The sequence below is a fragment of the Monodon monoceros genome, unplaced genomic scaffold (genome assembly GCF_005190385.1).
Source record: "Monodon monoceros isolate NGI ecotype Baffin Bay Population unplaced genomic scaffold, NGI_Narwhal_1 Super_Scaffold_5, whole genome shotgun sequence".
NCBI lineage: Eukaryota > Metazoa > Chordata > Mammalia > Artiodactyla > Monodontidae > Monodon > Monodon monoceros.
The window spans coordinates 26,233,428-26,257,820 of NW_021703782.1; the positions used below are offsets into that span (position 1 = coordinate 26,233,428).

Consider the following 24,393-nt stretch of genomic DNA (forward strand, 5'->3'; position numbering starts at 1 on the left):
CCCACAGGTCAAATCCTGCCTACTGCTTGTTTTGGTAAAGAAACATTTACTGGAACACAGCAATATCCATTTGTTTACATATTCAAACTACAAGGCAGAGTTGAATTATTGCAATAGAGAGTGAATAACCAGCAAAGCCTAAAACATTTACTCTCTGGCCTCTTACAGAAAAAGTTTACCAACCTCTGGTCTAGACATTATAAATAGCATATTTTATAAAATGAATCTATTATGTTCTGAAAACAAAGCTATGCAAACACACTACATAACTATTCTGAAAACAAAGAATAAACCTCCTTTTAAATGACCTTGGAACATTGACAAAATGTAGAAGTATTTTAGGCAAATTCTACAAAGTAAAGATATTATTGTCAAATAACACTATAAATTGCAAACAATATGAGAAAACTTTAAATCCCTCTATCTTAAAATTAATAATGAATATATATCTTTAAAAACCTATTTTATAAAAGAGTAAGTTAAAACTGTACAATATCCAGAAATTATTTTTTAATGAAAAACATGTTTATTAGACTCTTTGCACTATAGATGAAATGGTCCTTAGAGGAAACAATTTTAGCCCCATATACTTATTTTTAAAAGCAATAAAGTTTTAAAAGAAAACTAAGCAAAGCAAGAAATGTAATAAAGATAAAACATTATAGTTATAAAACGTTATAAAGCCAAAAGGTGGTTCTTGGAACAAAAGCAAATAAAATAGCTAACCTCAGCTAGAAAAAGAGAAGAAAGCACTATTACTCATTTTAAGTTTGGGCTCAGATTCCTACTTCTATAATATAATCTTGGAATACTTTAGCCTATACTTTTTCTCTTACTTTTGTAAACTCAGCCCATTTGATGGATGTGTCAAAAGAAAATGAGATTCTGTGCCAGGTAGCATATAGTTACTGAATGAGCTCCTTTCCTCACCTGGATTATAATGTCCCAAAAAGAATGGTCTCTTTTTCACTCTTCCTTTCTGGGTATTTGTCACATGATAAATATTTTTTAATAACATTGTAGGCTGATTCCAAAGTCAGGTGGAGAGAGGCATTTCATACTGATTCACTCAGAAAACACAATCCACAAATGTAAATGTCCAAGTCAAATTTCTGGGACTTTTGAATCATCTATTGTAGGTGTTGCTGGATCTGAACCCTTATATTAGTAAAAGAACTCTCTAGGTAATTCCTATGCATGGAGCTTTTTATGGACCACTAAATTTATATTACAGAGAGATGCAAAGTATATCACAGTGAGGGTTGTATTTGGAAAGGTGAGCAAAGCTGCATAAACATATTTTATATTATGTAAGATGCTATTGATTAAATGGTGAGTCATTATTTTAGGTACAACCAAGAGAGAAGATGCTGCTCATTTAACTATGGATTTGCCATCAGTTTTATGATGCCTCCTGATTTCGGTGATGGTTATTTACTTTAAAAATTGTGAGTCACAGACATTTTTGCATGGAGCGTGGGTATCAGGAGGACAATAGCAATCAAATATGCACAGGAAATTTATGGTAAATAAATATAAAGGATACTTGTAGGGTTTCTAGGGCCAGTTTGAAACATATGATCCTTAAGATTCTTACAGTGAATAAAAACTAGATATGTGGAAAAATAGATGGAAAATAGAATTAAGGATTGGACAGGGCACGACTGGTTTGGGGGAAATGAGTAAACAAATTGAAAAGAGGAAGGTTAAAAGATTTGATGATTAAGAGGTACTCACTATTGAACAACCCTAATATAATACCAAGGCACCAGAACCAGGAAAGAGAGGTGGCTCCAATATAGGTGGAAAAATTACTTTAACTCTCATCAGTTTTTTCACTTCCACCAATACATTTATGTTTCTATTTCTGATTATTTCTTTCAACATGAGAAAGTTTGTGCCATTATAATTTTTTTTTGGCCACACTATGTGGCATGCAGGATCTTAGTTCCCCGACCAGGGATTGAACCTGGGCCCATGGCAGTGAAATCGCTGAGTCCTAATCACTGGACTGCCAGGGAATTCCCCATGATAAATTTATTTTAGTGTTGATGTGTAGAATGGAAAAATGGAGCTCCGGTTGGAATCATATAGACTAATGGTTATCAATGTAATCTGTGTTTGTGAATGTAGTCTCTGGTGTTCTTCCCTAATGTAAACTCTATCTCAATAAAGCCACTGAAAGCAATTCTCCATTGATACTTTTTGTTATCTAATTAGTGCAAAATCCTTGTTGAATTCATTTCAGTCTTTGTTTCATCTGTTCCCAGGATTCAACCCTCTCAAATATATTCTTCTTTTTTAATTGTTCCTTTCCTTTATATCCTCTTCTCTACCTGGTTTTGAAAATTATACTTTAAGATACCAAATATAGATGTAATTTCATTTCTAGATTCCTCTCTGTCTTTCCACTAGAAAAAGTTTTTTTAACAACAAAATAAGAGAGAATATACACTTGAAATTACTTTATTTTTGGGAAACTGAACCAGACACCAAGGAGTTAAATACATAATGGGGGATATGTATATAAATTTCACTCCATAATAAGTGTGTTAAATATCATTAAATATTTTTAATTTTCTCACTTTTAGAAGAATCCCAACCTGATGAACTCTTACAGGAGAGCCTAGAAAACCAAGGCAAACATTTGAGGCAAGTTTTATTTGTCAACAAATCATTGACTACAGAGCAAGAAATTTCAAGAAAACTGTGTACTCTGGACATAAACATTTTCCCTGCAGAAACAGTGCCTTGTAAATTTGACACTACAGGGTCTACTTACTTGCTTCTTAGCTCATTGACCCCACACTGTCAGTATTCAAGAAAGAAGGCTTATGAGCTTAATGTATGTGAGAATTGGCTCCTCAGTATTAAGGATCGCAGAACTAATACTGGAGAGAAATCTTTTGTTTATAGTAAAAGTGTGAAAGCCTTTGGACATAAAGACAAAGTTATTCAGCATCAGACAATTCAGACTTTACAGCAAACTTTTGAATATAATGAATGTGGAAAGGATTTTCTTGAAAAGACTGCCCTTGTTACATCTAAGGATACCCACCCAAAAATGAAATCTTATAAATTCAGTAAATTTGGGGAAAACCAATATGATAAATCAACCTTGATAATCTCTCAGAGCAATCATCCAGAGGAGAAGAGTCACTATGAGTTTAATAAATATGAATATACTATTGATAAAAACAGAAATAATTTCAGTAGGATCACTCAAAGAACTGACACAGAAGGGAAATCTTTCAGCCAAAAAGTACACATTAGAGAACAGCAAAAAATTCATATAGGGGTGAAACCCTTTGAATATGGAAAGAATTTCAGCCATAATTCAACCCTCCAAGTGCATCAGAGAATTCACACAATAGACCAGTCCTCTGACTATGGCACATGTACAGAATCATTGGCTTACCAGTCAACTTTCAATGTACATAAGAGAACTCAAATAACAGTGAAACCCTATGAGTGTAATGAATGTGGAAAATCCTGCACTATGACTTCATGCCTGATTCAGCCTCAGAAAAGTCACACAGAGGAGAAACCCTATGAATGTCATGAATGTGGGAAAGCTTTCAGTGAGAAGTCACGCCTAAGAAAACATCAGAGAACTCACACAGGAGAAAAACCCTATAAATGTGATGGATGTGAGAAAGCTTTCAGTGCAAAGTCAGGCCTAAGAATACATCAGAGAATTCACACAGGAGAGAAACCTTTTGAATGTAATGAATGTGGGAAATCTTTCAACTATAAATCAATCCTCATAGTACATCAGAGAACTCACACGGGGGAGAAACCCTTTGAATGTAATGAATGTGGAAAATCTTTCAGCCATATGTCAGGCCTAAGGAATCATTGGAGAACTCACACAGGAGAAAGACCATATAAATGTGATGAATGTGGGAAAGCTTTCAAACTGAAGTCAGGTCTAAGAAAACATCATAGAACTCATACAGGGGAGAAGCCCTATAAATGTAATCAATGTGGGAAAGCATTCGGTCAGAAATCACAACTCAGAGGACATCATAGAATTCACACAGGGGAGAAACCCTATACATGTAATCATTGTGGGGAAGCTTTTAGCCAGAAATCAAACCTCAGAGTACATCACAGAACTCACACTGGGGAGAAACCCTATAAATGTGATGAGTGTGGAAAAACTTTCAGGCAGAAATCAAATCTCAGAGGACATCAGAGAACTCACACAGGGGAGAAACCCTATGAATGTAGTGAATGTGCCAAAGCTTTCAGTGAGAAGTCAGTCCTAAGAAAACATCAGAGAACTCACACAGGAGAGAAACCCTATAATTGTAATCACTGTGGAGAAGCTTTCAGCCAGAAATCAAACCTCAGAGTACATCAGAGAACTCACACTGGGGAGAAACCCTATAAATGTGATAAATGTGGGAAAACTTTCAGCCAGAAATCAAGCCTTAGAGAACATCAGAAAGCCCACACAGAGAACTAAACATATAAATGTAATGAATATGGAAAAGCTCTGAGCTGGAAATCAAGTCTCGCAATACAAAATAAAACATGTAGGAGAGAACCCCTATGAATATAATGAACACTTGGAAGTTCCTCTGCAAGATACCAGCTTTCACTAAACATCAGAGAACTTACACAAGAGAGAAATTCTTGGAATATATTTTACACAGGCAGTCTCATCTTGAGTGCAGTCCTCATTGTAGATCAGAGAATTCAATTCAGCAAAGAAACTCTGTAAAGATAATGAATACAAGAAATACTCTGTGCATTCAATCCTTGGAAAACTCACACTGCAGGAGAACCCTGGGAATGTAATGAAAATTTCAAAACTTTGTCCCAGCAATCAAAATGCATTCTTCATCAGAGAAATCAAAATTCATTCATCATCAGAGAAATCAAAAGTGAGAAAATTGAGAATGTAATAAATGTGAGATAACCTTTAGCCAAAAGCCAGCTTTCTCAGTAAAGCAGAAAATACATAGAGACCTCACCGTATATGAGAACAGACAAGAAATCAGGGTAATGGATGTGGGGAATCCTACTGTAAGTCACACCTCAGTTTGACTAACACAGGGTAATAACTATATGACATATAATGACTATTAATTGTTCACCAATGACCATTTCCTTTTTTCTCATGCCACACCTAGTCTAAATTTCTCAACTACACTGTCATCCAAATGAGATCATATTTTTAACCTCTGGATAGTGAAATGTAGAAGTCAATGACAGGTCTTACTAAATACACCTCTCAAATTCTTAATGTTTTCTCCTGTCCCTTGTCAGAATGGAGTGGAGATTATCACCAGCAAAACCAAAGGGGCTCATGCACGGAAGATGAAAGAGTACAAAGTAGAAAGAAACAGGGCCAAAGAGTGACTGTTGAATGAAATTTTCTTCTGCATGTACACAGACATTTTGCTGTGATGAAATAAACTTGTTCTCTGCTGGGCTTCTACAGTTTGGGTATGCTTAATACTGATATTTACTCACCAACCCTCAGTTAACAAAGCCTATGAATGTGATTTCTGTGGACATGTGAACTCAGTGTAGTGTATCAGAAATATCACACAGGAAAACCCCGTGACAACATCCTGAATGACCATAGTTTTTACCCACAACTCTTCCTCCTTGTTCAGGTAAGTATCAGGGGAAGATATTTAACATTACAACATATATAGGTAATCCTTTACCCAAAAAATGATATCTCATTAAATATCTGATAATCGAGCTGTGAATGTGTGAAAGCTTTCAGTGAGTCATCAAAGTTTAATATCTCTCAGAGTTTGTAATAAGGGAAAAATTTATCAATTTGAGAAAGGTAAATAATAGCCTTTATGTTATATAAAAACTATTTCATATGTAATATTAAGACAGTTAATGAAATATAACAATATTGGTTCATAGATATTCACTAGAATAAGATTTTTAAAAATAAGAAAGAAATTGCATAAACTGCACAGTGTTGAATGTATGTGAATATTTTCTGAGTTCTCTATGTGTGTCCATGTGAGTGTGCATGCCACTTAGATGTTTGTTTTGTATGTATATTGGAAGTCAACAGCACTGTAATAGAATTATGTACCCCTTACTTAGTAACTATTCTGATATCAGCTATGATTTGCCACATGTATATTCATAACAAGTAAACCTTTTACAGGAAGTATCTGAAAATTCAGAATCCTATACCTCATTCCTTTTCTCCTGCTACCTCCTGACATGCGCATATAGGAAAGGCCATTGTTACTAAGCTGTCTTTTTTCAACAAAGTCAAACCATGTTTTCTGTGTACTTTTGTATCATCTCTGGGTCACTAATACAAATACTGTATTGAAGCATACACAGATACAAATATATATAAAAGTGTGTATATATTCTACAAATATATATAAAAGTGTGTGTATATATTCTATCTCTCTTTTCAATGTCACTGAGTCCTTCCTCAGTGGTATCAAGTATACTGATAATCCCTTTGAAGGCATTCTTCATTTATTGTATGTGTTTTTTATATCCAGCATTTAAATTTTACTATAGTTTATATCTCTCTGCTGAAATAACCTATCTGATCTTGCATGTTGTTTAGCTTTTTTACAATCATTTTATATGGTGTTTGGCATTCTCTTTCTCAGTTAAGCAACTGCTTGGGTTCTTGTTTCTCTCTGCAGCCACCTAGCTCTCCAGACTTTGGGCTAGTTTTTTGCCCTGCAATCTCAGATATCTGATGTATTCAAGAAAAGTCGTTAAATTTAAACTCTTCCCATATGTCTTCTTGTTTAGGAATAGGAGCAGTGCTTTTTCCTGCTCTCTAATGATCTGAAATGTAACTGAAAGTTGTTAGTTAATTTTTGACATATGTTCCAGGGTAATTTGATGTGAAAAAGGTGACTTTTTTCAAAAATGATGATAAAATAATTGGATAATCGTATATTTTAAATGCACCTTGATGTTTATACCATAATTAAAGTTTATTCAAAATAAATTATAAACCTAAACAAAATAGCTAATAGTACAAAATTTCTGTTGGGAAACATGGAAACTAATTTGAAGCGCACAGAGATTTTTAATATGTAACGCAAAGAATTGTGTGAGACATAAAAGCAAAAAAGATAAATTGGAGTTTATTAAAATTTAAAGTGTCTGCTTTTCAAGATTTTATTATGAAAACAAAAAAGAAAATCACACATTGGGAGAAAATGTCTCTAATAGATATGTCTGTCAAAGGACTTGCGTCCACAATATGTAAAAGAATGTTCATAATGCAATAATAATACAAACAACTCAGTTTAAATGGGGAAAAAAAGGGTAAGATTAAAACAAACATTTCATAATAGGAGATATATAGATAGCCAATAAGTACTAGAAAAGATATACAAAGCTTTAGTCATCAGGGAAGTGCAAATTAAAACTATAATGTGATATCATTAAAAATCCATTTGATAGTTCCTTTTAAAGGTAATGACACCTTACCTAAAACCAACAATTTCAATTCTAGTTATTTACCCCCAGGAAAACTTAAATAATTATACAAAAACAAAATCAAAAAATAAATTTTTAAAAAAGAATTGTATAAAAATGTTCATAGAATCTTTATTCATAGTAGCCCCAAATTAGAAAGAACCAAAATGTCCTTCAGCAGATAAATGTATAAACAGTGATGTTGCCTGACAGTGGAATATCACTCAGCAATGAAAAGGAACTACTAATGCATATAACAACATTAATAATAAAATTAGGCTGGGCAAAAGAAGCCAGGCACAAGAAAGTAGAGCTGTATGATTCTATTTATACAAAATTCTAGGAAAATCATCTAATTTAGTGGGTGGGGGTGAAAATTAAGTGGGTAGGGGAACAAGGGAATGTTTTAGTATGATGGAAAGTTCTATACAGATTGTGGTGGTGTTTACAAAGATGTATAAATTTTCAAAACTCATCAAAAGGTATCAAAAATGCATATACTTATATAAATTACACATCAATATAGGTGATTTTAAAAATTATAATTTATATAATTTATATATATATATAAAAGTGAATTTTGGATCCCCAGCATATTATGAGACCCAGATTCTGAATTTGCCACATAGCTCATTGGCTTTACTATCAATACTTGTGTATTTATTCCCTTGTCCCTCCCGTATGGCTGTACGACCTTGGGCAAGTCAGTTCTCCTTTATGTCTCTTAGTTTCCTCATTTGTGAGGAGTGCATAATGATGGTAATTACCTACAGTCCTTTTTGGAGGCATTTTCTGAGTTAATCTATCAATAAGTCAGACGCTTAAAACAACGCCTGGCACAGAGTAAATGAGCAATAAGTAATAACCAACCATTATTTTACTACTATTATTAAAAATCAAAATAAAAGTCTGTGTTCCTTAAAAAAGCTTAAAGCAATATTATAGCTGATAATAAAGCAAAATAATAAATTAGGTTGAAAGGAGATTCAGCCTTGATGTGATGGGCAGGTGGGAGTTCCTTACACTCTCAAGGCATTACTTTTTATCTGATGACACCATTCCTGAAATTTTGGAAGCCTCAGGCCTGTGCACTGTTTACGTGCCTCAGACCCAAGCATTTTCTGAGTGTCCAGTCCCCTGCAAATTGCTTTTCCACAAAGGCAGGAAAAGCACCCTCTGTGACTATCCCTCCTCCCCCCAGAGCTTCTCTCTGATGGAAGTCTGAACTAAACTGGAGTATTGTCACTTGGGTTCTCTGTTACAGATTCTTCCATCCAGGGTAGGAGTTACATACCAGATGTATAAATATTCTAAAGAGAAGTCACTATAATGTAGTACTACAAGTACTATAAGATAGTACTATAAGAAGTACTGTAAGATAGTACTAACAACACACATACATTCGTGCATGCACGCACTCACACACACATATACATCCTTTCATGGCCACTGCTGCCCTGAGTTCTGTTTCCCTGCTATACTTGAGGTGATTTCATTAATGCCTTTTAACACAGGAACTGCATCCTGAATTCTCGTGTAATGGAATCACTTCATTTGGTGACCTCTATGAGAAAAGAGGACTTAGAGATCAGCAGATGATCTGGCCCTAATCATGGGCAAAAGGCATGGAATTCTGCATTCTTCACCACACGTGCGTCAGGACATTAAAAAGACACCATGTCAAGTAGTAGGCAGTCTCCTGCCAGTGTACAGAGTTTGTGGGGGCATGACTTGGGCCAGAGTTTGAGAACCCATCTGGGTCAGTGGAGAATTTTGACAAGGACCTTGAGATAAGATTGAGCTCAATTCGCAGAGGCCCCTCCATATTCCTAAGGGAAACTTCCAGTCATCATTGGTGTGGGCATGACTCTACTTGTAAATGCTTCAGCAGTAGGTGAGATGAAATCAAATGGAGTGATGAGACAAAAGCAGTCTTTTATTTGGTAGTATAACTTATTTTCATATCAAAATTATTGGAACAGTGCAGAAGCAGAGAATAGTCACAAGATATAGGAAAATAAGTATAGAAGATTATAGTGAAAGTATGCAATGCATTGTACATAAGTATGCAACAGAAACCATTAAGTTGCCATCGATTTTAATTGTGAAACTTTATTCCCTGCATTAATGCTTTATATCCACATATTTAAAATGGAACTGAGGGTTTCAGGCCTTTATTTTTCAATTTGCATCACATGTTTTGGTGACTTATCCTTGGAAAAAGCAAAATCCAATGTCTGATCTCCATAAGAGGATGAGCAATGTCTTATCCTGAGCCCACAAGCCAAGTGTCTGTCCCATGGAAGCCCCTTTGCAGCTGGCAGGTCCTGGACAGGAAGGTGACCCTCCTGGCACAGATAGCACAGAGGTAGATATCCCCAAATAGGCGAACCTGGTAGACTTCAGGACCTCCTGTAAAGCCCTGCTAGTCCCACACTGGAAACACAGCCAGGCTGCAAGCTTTGAGCAGCTTCCCAGAGCAGTATCTGTAATGGCTGTTGAGGATCAGAGCCCCTGAGATTTCTGATTCTGCCTGGTTCCACAGAGAGCAACAATCCACTGTAGTAACAGTGTGATGCTGATGGGGGTTACTGTCTTGCCACTGTGGTGCCAGGGGCTTTCAGGATCCTGGGGATCATTACAGGTGTTTTTGCTGGTCTTGTTACACCACTTGAGGCTGTCAAGCAACGTTTCACATCCATCTGCCTTTTCTGTGCGGTCTTCAAGAGCAAGAGTAGCCTCTGTGCCTGAAAGAGTGCAAGGCAGCTGTTGCCACATAGCAATACTTTAGCTCTGAACCATACCTAAGTGTGGACTTCTTTTTGTTTTAAAGACAGTAATACTCTATATGATACCAGACTTCTCCAGATAAAACTATTTTTTAATTTATTTGGTTGCACTGGGTTTATAGTTGTGTCAGGTGGGCTCCTTAGTTGCAGCAAGTGAGCTCCTTAGTTGTGGCTTGCCGGCTTCTTAGTTGTGGCTTGCCAGCTTCTTAGTTGTGGCATGCATGTGGGATCTAGTTCCCTGACCAGGGATCGAACCCAGGCCCCCTGCATTGGGAGCATGGAGTCTTACCCACTGCGCCACCAGGGAAGTCCCTCAGTGTGGACGTCTTGGCACATTACACCTACAGATTCTGCCAGCATAATTTTTGTCTGGGTAGGGAGACAGATTCCTGGTCCTTCCTAATCCCACCATATTCCCTCTAACTCCACCTCCTTTTCATATTATTTAAATTTACAATGGTAAGGGACAGTGTTTTGTTTTATTTCTATAACAGCATTTTTAGCCATATTAAGTTCTATTGCCTATTTCTGAATGTTCTCCAGTTTGTGGCTTGGAAGTTCTCAGAGCTAAAGTCTCTATCCTCAATCACTGTAAAGCCAAGTATATTGTTTCTAGGAAGCTAAATGGTTTGGTCAGGTGTTTGATGTATGATTTATGTTTTATTTTATCTACAGGATTGTTCTTTAAGCCCATGGGAAAGATTTTTAATTTGGGGGGTAGTTTTCTGAGAGTTAAATCTCCCTACCCAATTATCTGGCAGTCTTGCTGTCAATTAACATTAATTTCACTCCATCTGGTGAGTTTCATTAAGACTATTTGTGAAACTTAATTATGGAAGACCTGACATCTTTTATTTCCCTAATCAGACATGGCTTTCAGGTAGCCTTTATTTCTGTGGAAGGACTGTTTAGTGCTAGTAAACCAAAGGCCCCCTGAATGCCTATTGACCATTGGGCAGACAAATCCATCATGAAAAGCTGGTACCTTGGGCTTCCCTGATGGCGCAGTGGTTGAGAGTCCGCCTGCTGATGCTAGGGGACATGGGTTCGTGCCCCGGTCTGGGAAGATCCCCACATGCCGCGGAGCGGCTGGGCCCGTGCGTCCGGAGCCTGTGCTCTGCAACGGGAGAGGCCACAACAGTGAGAGGCCCGTGTATCACAAAAAAAGTTAGTACCTTTTATTTTTTCAAAAACCACCACAGCTAATTAGCATTGGTTGGTTCCTTCAAGTTTCTTATTGGCATGTGGCCATCAAAATTAAACCACTGCATTAAATAAGCATGTTGTATTTTAAACTAAAAATGTAGGGAAATGTGAAGAGCAATATTATTAAGTAATGTCATTCAAATTTAATAACAAAACAGTCAGAAAACAATTAACAAAATGGCAATAGTAAGTCCTTACCTATTAATAATTACTTTAAACATAAATGGGTTAAAGTCTTCCATGAAAATACAGAACGGTTGAATGGATAAGAAAAACAAAAAATCCCACAATATGCTGTCTACATTAGACTCACTTGAATTTTTAAAACACAGGCTGAAAATGGAGAAATAGAAAAAAAGATATTCCAAGCAAATGGTAATCAAAAGAGAGCAGGGGTAGTTATATTTATGTCAGACAAAATAAACTTTAAGCTGAAACTGGTCACAAGAGACGAAGAAGGTCATTATATAATGATAAAGGAATCAATTCAAGAAGATATAACAATTGTTTAATATTTATGTACCCTACATTGGAGCAACTAAATATGTAAAGCTTGTACTAACAGAACTAAAAGGAGAGATAAACAGCACTACAATAATATTAGGGGCCTTAATACCCCCACTTGCAACAATGGATAGATCATTCAACAACACTTGTGAATTAGTGTTCATTGAACAACTCTATAGACCAAATGGACCTAACAGAACATTCCATCCAACAACGGCAGAATACATTCTTCTAAAGTGCACATGGAACATTCTCCAGGATAGATCATATGTTAAGGCAACAAAACAAGTCTCAACAAATTAAGGAAGATAGAAATCATATCAAGTATCTTTTCTGACCACAGTGGTATTAAACCATACCATACTGACACTTTCTGTGCTTTCCTTATTCAGAACCTTCACCCTACAAATATGTATTAAGTTAATTTGCCCCATATATAAACCTAATAAATAACCCATTGTGTGTTCAGTGTAAATGGAAATGAAAGACTTATCCTTTCAGTTTATTTATGCACTTTCTCTCCCCTGCCCTTGCCAGGTGGAAGAGATAGCTAAGTATCACCACATCAATCAAGCACATTTTTGCAGTGGTAAATTTTTCACAAACATTAATGATGCCTTTTTTATTTTGCCAAAGTCTTTTGTTGTTCATTTATGTTGGTGATACAGACAAGTAAGGGTGTATAATTATTTACTAATCTTTTGATATTGTTTGTCAAGAAAATGTTGAAAAACAAAGCTATATAAATAACAAATGGAAACTTCTTTAACTATGTTCATTTTATTCTATGAATTCATTTTATGATGATGTGCTATGGACCCACTGTTTTGTGGCATTCTGCTTCTTTTGAACATTTATAAACATGATGAGCCATGATCTCCATCCAACCTGTGGACATGTGGGCAACACTAGAATTATGCTCAACCATTAAGTTTGGTCAGGTTTACCTGGGCAAATGGATGCTTATGTCTTTACAATCCAAACGTTAATCAAGTAACATTTAATGTGATAATTTATTTGGCCATATTTCCAACTAACTGGAAGTAACATATTCTATTTTTCCATCATTATTCTTCAGGCACTTATTCATTTATCTTAATGGCTCCTGACTGTCTCTTGACAGTAACTGACCTTCCCCTCACTGTACTATCACTGAATTTTAAAGCCAATTAGTTACTCTTGATCACAGGCTACAATGATCAATTCTCAGATTTCCCTACTATTTCAGTCACTGACATAGGGAGCCCCTGAATAATGCCTCCCATAACCCCCATATCCCTGATCTTCAAATACTAATTTCTGACCACTCACTTGAATCTCTAACCATCACAGATTTTATGTGTCTGAGTCATCAAACAACATTATATCCCTTTATAATGGACAATATTGTTCACATATCACTGAACCTTGTGGCACTCTCCAATACCCATTTGTCCCAGCACTATACCCACAGGTCACTGATCAGTATTCAGCAGAGACTATGATCATTGTCGGTCCCTTGCACACAATTACACAGCTACTCAGATCACCCAGTATCTCACCGCCACATCCCAAGTAGTGATTCCCCAAAGTTCTCAGTTGCTGTAAGCTGCAGAATTCCATTTCTTTTATCCCGTTTGACACCAATTAATTGGCCTTCACTTTCTTTGGACATCAACTGAACTAAACATTGAAGCTGTGTCTTTAGTTCCAGAATGGTTGAGGCTGGAGACCGATTTTGCAGTGAGCTTCGTACAGACACTGGATAACACGTTTAGAGTGGTTGCGCTTGCCCAAAGAGAGTAGGTGAAAAATAGTCAAGGTCAGAAAGTCACAAATCTAAGAATAAAGGGAGATGCAGAGAAAAGTATACAAGAAAGTCCAATAAGAACTATTTCCTGCTGAACTGTGCTGTCCACAAAAACAGACTTCGCTATGCTCACTGCTATCTCCTCAGGACCTATAACAGTATTTGATACAGAATAGGCACGCAGGAGACATTTGTTGGCAGAACTCCCAGAAATATTTATGGAAAACTAGGAAAGTTAGTGTCACAGATGTCAAGAAAGGAATTTTTCTAACTGAGGGGATTGTCATCAGGACAAATTCAACAGACTACCAGTAAAACTAGAAAATCAAAGTTGTATGAGGTCTTCATATATCAAATATATTAAACTCTTTTCAGACAAATGTTTTGAAACTTATTCCAAGGTCATCATTTTTTTAAAAATTAGTTAGAATTTATGCTTTGGATATATAATATGTAAATGTGTATATATTCAAATAAATTAATCTTTTTATATTGTGTTTTCCTCACCTTATTTGAAACTACAAAACAGCTCCATGTAATATCAAATGGCAAACATCTCCCAGAGATTTCAACATCAAGACCCAGCACCACGCAACGAAAAGCAAGCTACAGTGCAGGACACCCTATGCCAAACAACTATCAAGCCAGGAACACAACCCCACCCATTAGCACAGAGGCTACCCCAAATCATAATAAGGCCACAGGGACCCCAAAACACACCACCAGACGTGGAACTGCCCACCAGAAAGACAAGGTCCAGCCTCATCTACCAGAACACAGGCACTAGTCCCCTACACCAGGAAGACTACACAACCCACTGAACTAACCTTAGCCACTGGGGACAGACACCAAAAATAACGGAAACTACAAACCTGCAGCCTGTGAAAAGGAGACCCCAAAACAGTAAGTAAAGCAAAATGGGAAGACAGACAAGCATACAGCAGATGAAGGAGCAAGGCAAAAACCCACCAGACCTAACAAATGAAGATGAAATAGGCAGTCTAACTGAAAAAGGATTCAGAATAATGATAGTAAAGATGATCCAAAATCTTGGAAAAAGAATGGAGAAAATGCAAGAAACTTTTAACAAGGACTTAGAAGAACTAAAAAGCAAACAAACAGTGATGAACAGCACATTAATGAAATTAAAAATTCTCTAGAAAGGATCAATAGCAGAATAACTGAGGCAGAAGAACGGATAAGTGACCTGAAAGACAAAATAGTGGAAATAATTACTGCAGAGCAGAATAAAGAAAAAAGAATGAAAAGAACTGAGGACAGTCTCACAGACCTCTGGGAAAACATTAAATGCACCAAAATTCGAATTATAGGGGTCTCAGAAGAAGAAGAGGAAAAGAAAGGAACTGAGAAAATATTTGAAGAGATTATATTTGAAAACTTGCCTAATATTGGAAAGGAAATAGTCAAGTCCACAAAGCACAGAGAGTCCCATACAGGATAAATCCAAGGAGAAACATGCCAAGAAACATATTAGTCAAACTATCAAAAATTAAATACAAAGAAAACATATTAAAAGCAGCAAGGGAAAAACAACAAATAACACACAAGGGAATCCCCTTAAGGTTAACAGCTGATTTTTCAGCAGAATCTCTGCAAGCCAGAGGGGAGTGGCAGGACATATTTAAAGTGTTGAAGGAGAAAAACCTACAACCAAGATTACCCAGCAAGGATCTCATTCAGATAGGGTGTAGAAGTTAAAACCTTTACAGACAAGCAAAAGCTAAGAGAATTCAGCACCTCCAACACCAGCTTTACAACAAATGCCAAAGAAACTTCTCTAGGTAGGAAACACAAGAGATGGAAAAGACCTACAATAATAAACCCAAAACAGTTAAGAAAATGGTAATAGGAACATACATATCGATAATTCCCTTAAATGTAAATGGATTAAATGCTCCAACCAAAAGACATAGCCTGGCTGAATGGATACAAAAACTAGACCCATATATATGCTGTCTACAAGAAACCCAATTCAGGCCAAGGGACACACACAGACTGAAAGTGAGGGGATGGAAAAAGATATTCCATGCAAATGGAAATCAAAAGAAAGCTGGAGTAGTAATTCTCATATCAGACAAAAGAGACTTTAAAATAAAGACTATTAAGGGAGACAAAGAAGGACACTACATAATGATCAAGGGATCAATCCAAGAAGAAGATATAACAATTGTAAATATTTGTGCACTCAACACAGGAGCACCTCAATACATAAGGCAAATACTAACAGCCATGAAAGGGGAAATCAATGGTAACACAATCATAGTAAGGGACTTTAACACCCCATTTTCACCAATGGACAGATCATTCAAAATGAAAATAAATAAGGAATCACAAGCTTTACCTGATACATTAAACAAGATGTACTTAATTGATATTTATAATACATTCCATCCAAAAACAACAGAATACCCATTGTTCTCAAGTGCTCATGGAACATTCTTCAGGATAGATCATACCATGGGTCACAAATCAAGCCTTAGTAAATTTAAGAAAATTGAAATTGTATCAAGTATCTTTTCCTACCACAACGCCATGAGACTAGACATCAATTACAGGAAAAGATCTGTAAAAAATGCAAACATATGGAGGCTAAACAATACACTACTTAATAACCAAGTGATCACTGAAGAAATCAAAGAGGAAATCAAAAAATACCTAGAAAAAATGAGAATGGAGACACAACGAACCAAAACCTATGGGTTGCAGCAAAAGCAGTTCTAAGAGGGAAGTTTATAGCAATACAAGCCCACCTTAAGAAACAGGAAACATCTCGAATAAACAACCTAACCTTGCACCTAAAGCAATTAGAGAAAGAAGAACAAAAAAATCCCAAAGTTAGCAGAAGAAAAGAAATCATAAAAATCAGATCAGAAATAACTGAAAAAGAAATGAAGGAAATGATAGCAAAGGTCAATAAAACTAAAAGCTGGTTCTTTGAGAAGATAAACAAAATTGGTAAACCATTAGCCAGACTTATCAAGAAAATAAGAGAGAAGACTCAAATCAATAGAATTAGAAATGAAAAAGGAGAGGTAACAAATGACACTGCAGAAATACAAAGAATCATGAGAGATTACTACAAGCAACTATATGCCAATAAAGTGGACAACCTGGAAGAAATCTACAAATTGTTAGAAATGCACAACTTTCTGAGACTGAACCAGGAAGAAAAAGAAAATATGAACAGACCAATCACAAGCACTGAAGTTGAAACTGTGGTTAAAAATATTCCAACAAGCAAAAACCCAGGACCAGCTGGCTTCACAGGCAAATTCTATCAAACATTTAGAGAAGAGCTAACACCTAGCCTTCTCAAACTCTTCCGAAATATAGCAGAGGGAGGAACACTCCCAAACTCATTCTACAAGGCCACCAACACTCTGATACCAAAACAAGACAAAGATGTCACAAAAAGAAAACTGCAGGCCAATATCACTGTTGAACACAGATGAAAAAATCCTCAACAAAATACTAGCAAACAGAATCCAACAGCACATTAAAAGGATCATACATTATGATCAAGTGGGGTTTATCCCAGGAATGCAAGGATTCTTCAATATACACAAATCAATCAGTGTGATACACCATATTAACAAATTGAAGGAGAAAAACCATAGGATCATCTCAATAGATGCAGAGAAAGCTTTTGACAAAATTCAACACCCATTTATGATAAAAAAAAAAAACCTCCAGAAAATAGTCATAGAGGGAAATTTCCTCAACAAAATAAAGGCCATATATGACAAACCCACAGCCAACAAAGTCCTCAGCGGTGAAAAACTGAAACCATTTCCACTAAGATCAGGAGAAAGACAAGGTTGCCCACTCTCACCACTATTATTCAACATCGTTTTGGAAATTATAGCCACAGCAGAGAAGAAAAAGAAATAAAAGGAATCCAAATCGGAAAAGAAGAAGTAAAGCTGTCACTGTTTGCAGATGACATGATACTATACATAGAGAATCCTAAAGATGCTACCAGAAAACTACTATAGCTAATCAATTAATTTCGTAAAGTAGCAGGATACAAAATTAATGAACAGAAATCTCTTGCATTTCTATACACTAATGATGAAAAATCTGAAAGTGAAATTAAGAAAACACTTCCATTTACCATTGCAACAAAAAGAATAAAATATCTAGGAATAAACCTACCTAAGGAGACAAAAGACCTGTATGCAGAAAGTTATAAGACACTGATGAAAGAAATTTAAGATGATACAAATAGATGGAGAGGTATACCATGTTCTTGGATTGGAAGAATCAACATTGTGAAAGTGACTCTACTACCCAAAGCAATCTACAAGTTCAATGCAATCCCTATCCAACTACCACTGCCATTTTTCGCACAACTAGAACAAAAAATTTCCAAATTTGTATGGAAACACAAAAGATTCCGAATAGCAAAAGCAATCTTGAGTATGAAAAACGGAGCTGGAGGAATCAGGCACCCTGACTTCACACTATACTACAAAGCTACAGTAATCAAGACAGTATGGTACTGGCACAAAAACAGAAATATAGATCAGTGGAACAGGATAGAAAGCCCAGAGATAAACCCACGCACATATGGTCACCTTATCTTTGATAAGGGAGGCAAGAATATACAGTGGAGAAAAGACAGCCTCTTCAATAACTGGTGCTGAGAAAACTGGACAGGTACATGTAAAAGTATGAAATTAGAACACTCCCTAACACCATACACAAAAATAAACTCAAAATGGATTAAAGACCTAAATGTAAGGCCAGACACTACAAACTCTTAGAGGAAAACAGGCAGAACACTATGACTTAACTCACAGCAAGATGCTTTTTGACCCACCTCCTAGAGAAATGGAAATAAAAACAAACAAGTGGGACCTAATGAAACTTAAAATCTTTTTCACAGCAAAGGAAACCATAAACAAGATGAAAAGACAACCCTCAGAATGGGAGAAAATATTTGCAAATGAAGCAACCGACAAAGGATTAATCTCCAAGACATACAAGCAACTCATGCAGCTGAATGTCAAAAAAAACAATCAACCCAATCCAAAAATGGGCAGAAGACCTAAAGAGACATTTCTCCAAAGAAGATATACAGATTACCAACAAACACATGAAAGAATGTTTAAGATCATTAATCATTAGAGAAATGCAAATCAAAATTACAGTGAGATATCATCTCACACCAGTCAGAATGGCCATCATAAAAAAATCTAGAAACAATAAATGCTGGAGAGGGTGTGGAGAAAAGGGAACACTCTTGCACTGCTGGTGGGAATGTGAACTGGTTGAGCCACTATGGAGAACAGTATGGAGGTTCCTTAAAAAACTACAAATAGAACTACCATATGACCCCGCAATCCCACTACTGGGCATATACCCTGAGAAAACCATAATTCAAAAAGAGTCATGTACCAAAATATTCATTGCAGCTCTATTTACAATAGCCCGGAGATGGAAACCACCTAAGCGCCCATCATCGGATGAATGGATAAAGAAGATGTGGCACATATATACAATGGAATATTACTCAGCCTTAAAAAGAAATGAAATTGAGCTATTTGTAATGAGATGGATAGACCTAGAGTCTGTCATACAGAGTGAAGTAAGTCAGAAAGAAAAAGACAAACACCGTATGCTAACACATATATATGGAATTTAAGGGGAAAAAAAGTCATGAAGAACCTAGGGGTAAGACAGGAATAAAGATGCAGACCTACTGGAGAACGGACTTGAGGATATGGGGAGGGGGAAGGGTGAGCTTTGACAGGGCGAGAGAGAGTCATGGACATATACACACTAACAAACGTAGTAAGGTAGATAGCTAGGGGGAAGCAGCCGCAAGGCACAGGGATATTAGCTCGGTGCTTTGTGACAGCCTGGAGGGGTGGGATAGGGAGAGTGGGAGGGAGGGAGACGCAAGAGGGAAGACATATGGGAACATATGTATATGTATAACTGATTCACTTTGTTATAAAGCAGAAACTAACACACCATTGTAAAGCAATTATACCCCAATAAAGATTAAAAAAAAAAAAAAAAAAAGAGTCATGTACCAAAATGTTCATTTCAGCTCTATTAACAATAGCCCGGAGATGGAAACAACCTAAGTGCCCATCTTCGGATGAATGGATAAAGCAGATGTGGCACATATATACAACGGAATATTACTCAGCCATAAAAAGAAACGAAATTGAGCTATTTGTAATGAGGTGGGTAGACCTAGAGTCTGTCATACAGAGTGAAGTAAGTCAGAAAGAGAAAGACAAATACTGTATGCTAACACATATATATGGAATTTAAGAAAAAAATGTCATGAAGAACCTAGGTGTAAGGCAGGAATAAAGACACAGACCTACTAGAGAATGGACTTTAGGATATGGGGAGGGGGAAGGGTGAGTTGTGACAAAGCTAGAGAGAGGCATGGACATATATACACTATTAAACGTAAGGTAGATAGCTAGCGGGAAGCAGCCGCATAGCACAGGGAGATCAGCTCGTGCTTTGTGACAGCCTGGAGGGGTGGGATAGGGAGGGTAGGAGGGAGGGAGATGCCAGAGGGAAGAGATATGGGAACATATCTATATGTATAACTGATTCACTTTGTTATAAAGCAGAAACTAACACACCATTGTAAAGCAATTATAACCCAATAAAGATGCTTTAAAAAATCTAGAAACAATAGTGCTGGAGAGGGTGTGGAGAAAAGGGAACCCTCTTGCACTCTTGGTGGAGATGTAAATTGATACAGCCACTATGGAGAACAGTATGGATGTTCCTTAAAAAACTACAAATAGAACTACCATACGACCCAGCAATCCCACTACTGGGCATATACCCTAGGAAAAGCATGGTTCAAAAAGAGTCATGTACCAAAATGTTCATTGCAGGTCTATTTACAATAGCCAGGACATGGAAGCAACCTAAGTGTCCATCAACAACTGAATGGATAAAGAAGATGTGGCACATATATACAATGGAATATTACTCAGCCATAAAAAGCAATGAAACTGAGTTATTTGTAGTGAGGTGGATGGATCTAGAGACTGTCATACAGAGTGAAGTAAATCAGAAAGAGAAAAACAAATACTGTATGCTAACACATATATATATGGAATCTAAAAAAGAAAAAAAATGGTCAGAAGAACCTAGGGGCAAGACGGGAATAAAGATGCAGTTCTAGTAGAAAGTGGACTTGAGGGTACGGAGAAGGGGAAGGGTAAGCTGGGTCAAAGTGAGAGAGGGGCATGGACATATATATACACTACCAAACGTAAAGTAGATAGCTAGTGGGAAGCAGCCGCATAGCACAGGGAGATCAGCTTGTTGATTTGTGACCACCTAGAGGGGCGGGATTCGGAGGGTGGGAGGGAGGGAGATGCAAGAGGGAAGAGATATTGGGACATATGTATATGTATAACTGATTCACTTTGTTATAAAGCAGAAACTAACACACCATTGTATAGCGGTTATACTCTAATAAAGATGTTAAAAAAAAAAACCCAAAAAACTACCATATGATCCAGCAATCCCACTCCTGGCCATATATCTGGAGAAAACCGTAATTCAAAAACGTACGTGCACCTCAATGTTCGCTGCAGCACTATCTACAATAGCCAAGACATGGAAGCAACCTAAATGTCCATCAACAGAGGAGTGGATAAGAAGATACGGTACATATATACAATGGAATACTACTCAGCCAATGCTACTGGCGCAGTGGTTGCGAGTCCGCCTGCCGATGCAGGGGACATGGGTTCATGCCCTGGTCCGGAAAGATCCCACATGCCGCGGAGCGGCTAGGCCCGTGAGCCATGGCCGCTGAGCCTGCGCGTCCGGAGCCTGTGCTCCGCAGCGGGAGAGGCCACAACAGTGAGAGGCCCGCGCACCGCAAAAAATAAATAAATAAATAAAATAACGAAATAATGTCATTAACAGCAACATGGATGCATCTAAAGATTGTCATACTGAGTGAAGTAAGTCAGACAGAGAAAGGCAAATATCATATGATATCTCTTACACATGGAATCTTAAAAAATGGTACAAATGAGCTTATTTACAAAACAGAGTCACAGATGTGGAAAACAAACTTATGGTTATTCGGAGGAAGGAAGGGAGAGATAAATTGGGAGACTGGGATTGACATATATACACTATTGTATATAAAATAAATAACAAATAAGGACCTATTGTATAGCACAGGGAACTCTAAAACTCTGTAATAACCTATATGGGAAAAGAAACTAAAAAAGAGTGTGTACGTGATTCACTTTACTGTACACCTGAAGCTGACACAACATTGTAAATCAACTATACTCCAATAAAAATTTTAAAATAAATAAATAAAATAAAACTGATCTAAAAATAAATGTAAAAAAGTAAAAAAGAATAGCATTCTTTCCCAGCTCTGTAAGGGGTCATGGTGAGTTTATATAATATATTGGAATGTCATTTTGATGTGCAATCCTTTGCCTCAAAAATGTATATGACTGTACCTTCAACTTCTAACAGGTAGAACAGTTCTCAGAGCTTTCCAAGGGTCTATCTCCTAGGTTATGATCCTCAGTTCGGCTCAAATACAATTCTCTTTTTTTTTCTTAACTTGATTTTTAATTGAACTTTTGTTGACCTTTCCTTGGTATAACTGGCATGATATCAGAGACACCCACCAGAGGACACCTGGAGTCTACCCTAAACTGGCAGTTGGTACCAGCAAGGGCCCTTTGAGCTCCACCCACTTCTCAGTATTACTCAGGTGCTATGTGAGTTCTCCTGGTATCCAGACATAATTGCTATAAATGGCATCCTGAATTTTAGTCAAGCTTTCTTGGGACTTGGAGCCCTAAGGGGTTATTGGTACATTTCCTAGGCAGGGACATAGAGGGAACTTTGGAGTTGGTTGGGCTTTTCTAAAATTTTGGCTTAAATTGGAAAACAAGTTGATGTACAGTCTAAACAAACTGTTTGCTAGTGAAATGAGAGACTGAGCCTGCTCAGCTCTAAAGAAAAGGGACATTTGCTCCTTCTGGCCACAGGAATTCTCAGGCAACTTAGAACCTAGTGTAAGTATCTGAGGATCAATTCTCATGATATGCAGTGCTCCCACAGGGGATCCCACTACAACCATTAAGTAAATTCTCCTCACCAGGGGACAACAAGGCTGACCACCTAGTGCTCCGAGCACCCAAGGCAGTTTTAGACTGTCAGAGGGAGAAATTGAGACATGTAAGAAAGGCAAATCAACCCAAGATTAATTCCTTGAGGAGCCAGTCTTAGAAGCAGCACACATTCAGTCCGTCGTATTACCCTCAGAAAGTTGCTCAGATCATATCTGAATTAGGCTACCAAATTAATAACGGGAAACCATACCTCAAAGACCAAATAGCTCCCTGATGGACAGCTACTCACTGGAACCCCAGCAGGCTTCATGTACAATTGGAAAGAAGGCAATGTTTGCAAGTACTGATCTTAACTCTTAAATGGCCAGGATGGAGATCTTCTGACATTCCAAAACTGTAGAGAAAGGCAGCTTGATAAAACATCTTTTCAAAATTCTGACTCTGAGAGAACAAAAATATTTCTAGGAGAAAGTCTGAAGTTATAACTTGTATTTTGTTCTTGAAATGTAAACACACCCCATGTCACCTGTGACTACAGCATTGGCTCAATTAGAAGAATCTAAAACATGAAAAAAAAGAGGGAGTTTGAAGCCTTTTTTTAAACTCAAGAAGGAAAACTATGAGATCTGTGTCTATCTGGAGGTATGTATGTCTGTGTGTATGTTATAAATATATGTCTCTACCTCTGGATGATACTATCAAAATTAATTTTAAAAGAGCTTTATTTAATTGACTTAAAAGTAAGTGCTTACAAATAAAACACCTCTAAATGTAACTTAAATTAGCCCAAATTTTTAAAGTATCATGTGATCTAGGATTAATCTTTAATGAATAAAAACAAAGTTAAATTCACTTAATTAATATATACATGGCTTTAGAGTCTAAACACTAAGTATAACACTTTTATCATACCTAGGTTTCCTGAAAGTCAATACATTCATGTTATTTCTGTTATAAAATTCGTCAACAAGAAAATTAACTTGGTACGTTGATATTTTCATAAGCAATGAAATAGAGAGAAATGGGATAAAATGTTTTGGGTGAACTCTAAAAATAACTCTCCTTTATGGCAGACATAAAACATAATTTATGTTTCATTTATGTAGAAACTAAAAACAGTTTCTCCAGATTTTGGGTAACTTGAAACGTTACAGTTCTGCTAAATTAAGTTAAATGATGGAAATTCATTGAATGTCTGGATAATTTTAATAAGATAAAATACTGAAACATTAATCACTAAAGAAGTCTATGTTTACCTACTTTTGACTTCTTATTACAGAGAGACTAAATATGTTTGACACTTTTACCATATTTTGTGCTTTATTGAAAGATTGTACTATGGAAATGCCATATATTACTAGAATTTTTTTTTTTTTGCGGTACGCGGGCCTCTCACTGTTGTGGCCTCTCCCGCTGCGGAGCACAGGCTCCGGACGCGCAGGCTCAGTGGCCATGGCTCACGGGCCCAGCCGCTCAACCACTGCGCCACCAGGGAAGCCCCTAGAAATTAATTTTTTTAACATCTTTATTG

At 36.8% G+C, this 24,393-nt stretch overlaps 1 protein-coding gene across 1 annotated transcript in view; it reads left to right on the plus strand.

Moving 5' to 3' along the window:
- The window catches only part of ZNF782 (zinc finger protein 782), a 55,927-nt gene extending 51,366 nt beyond the window's left edge, over positions 1-4,561 (plus strand). Inside the window, 1 exon segment of the mRNA XM_029203443.1 lies at positions 2,592-4,561. Coding sequence (XP_029059276.1) covers positions 2,592-4,561 — 1,970 coding nt within the window.
- The last annotated feature ends 19,832 nt before the right edge of the window (positions 4,562-24,393 follow it).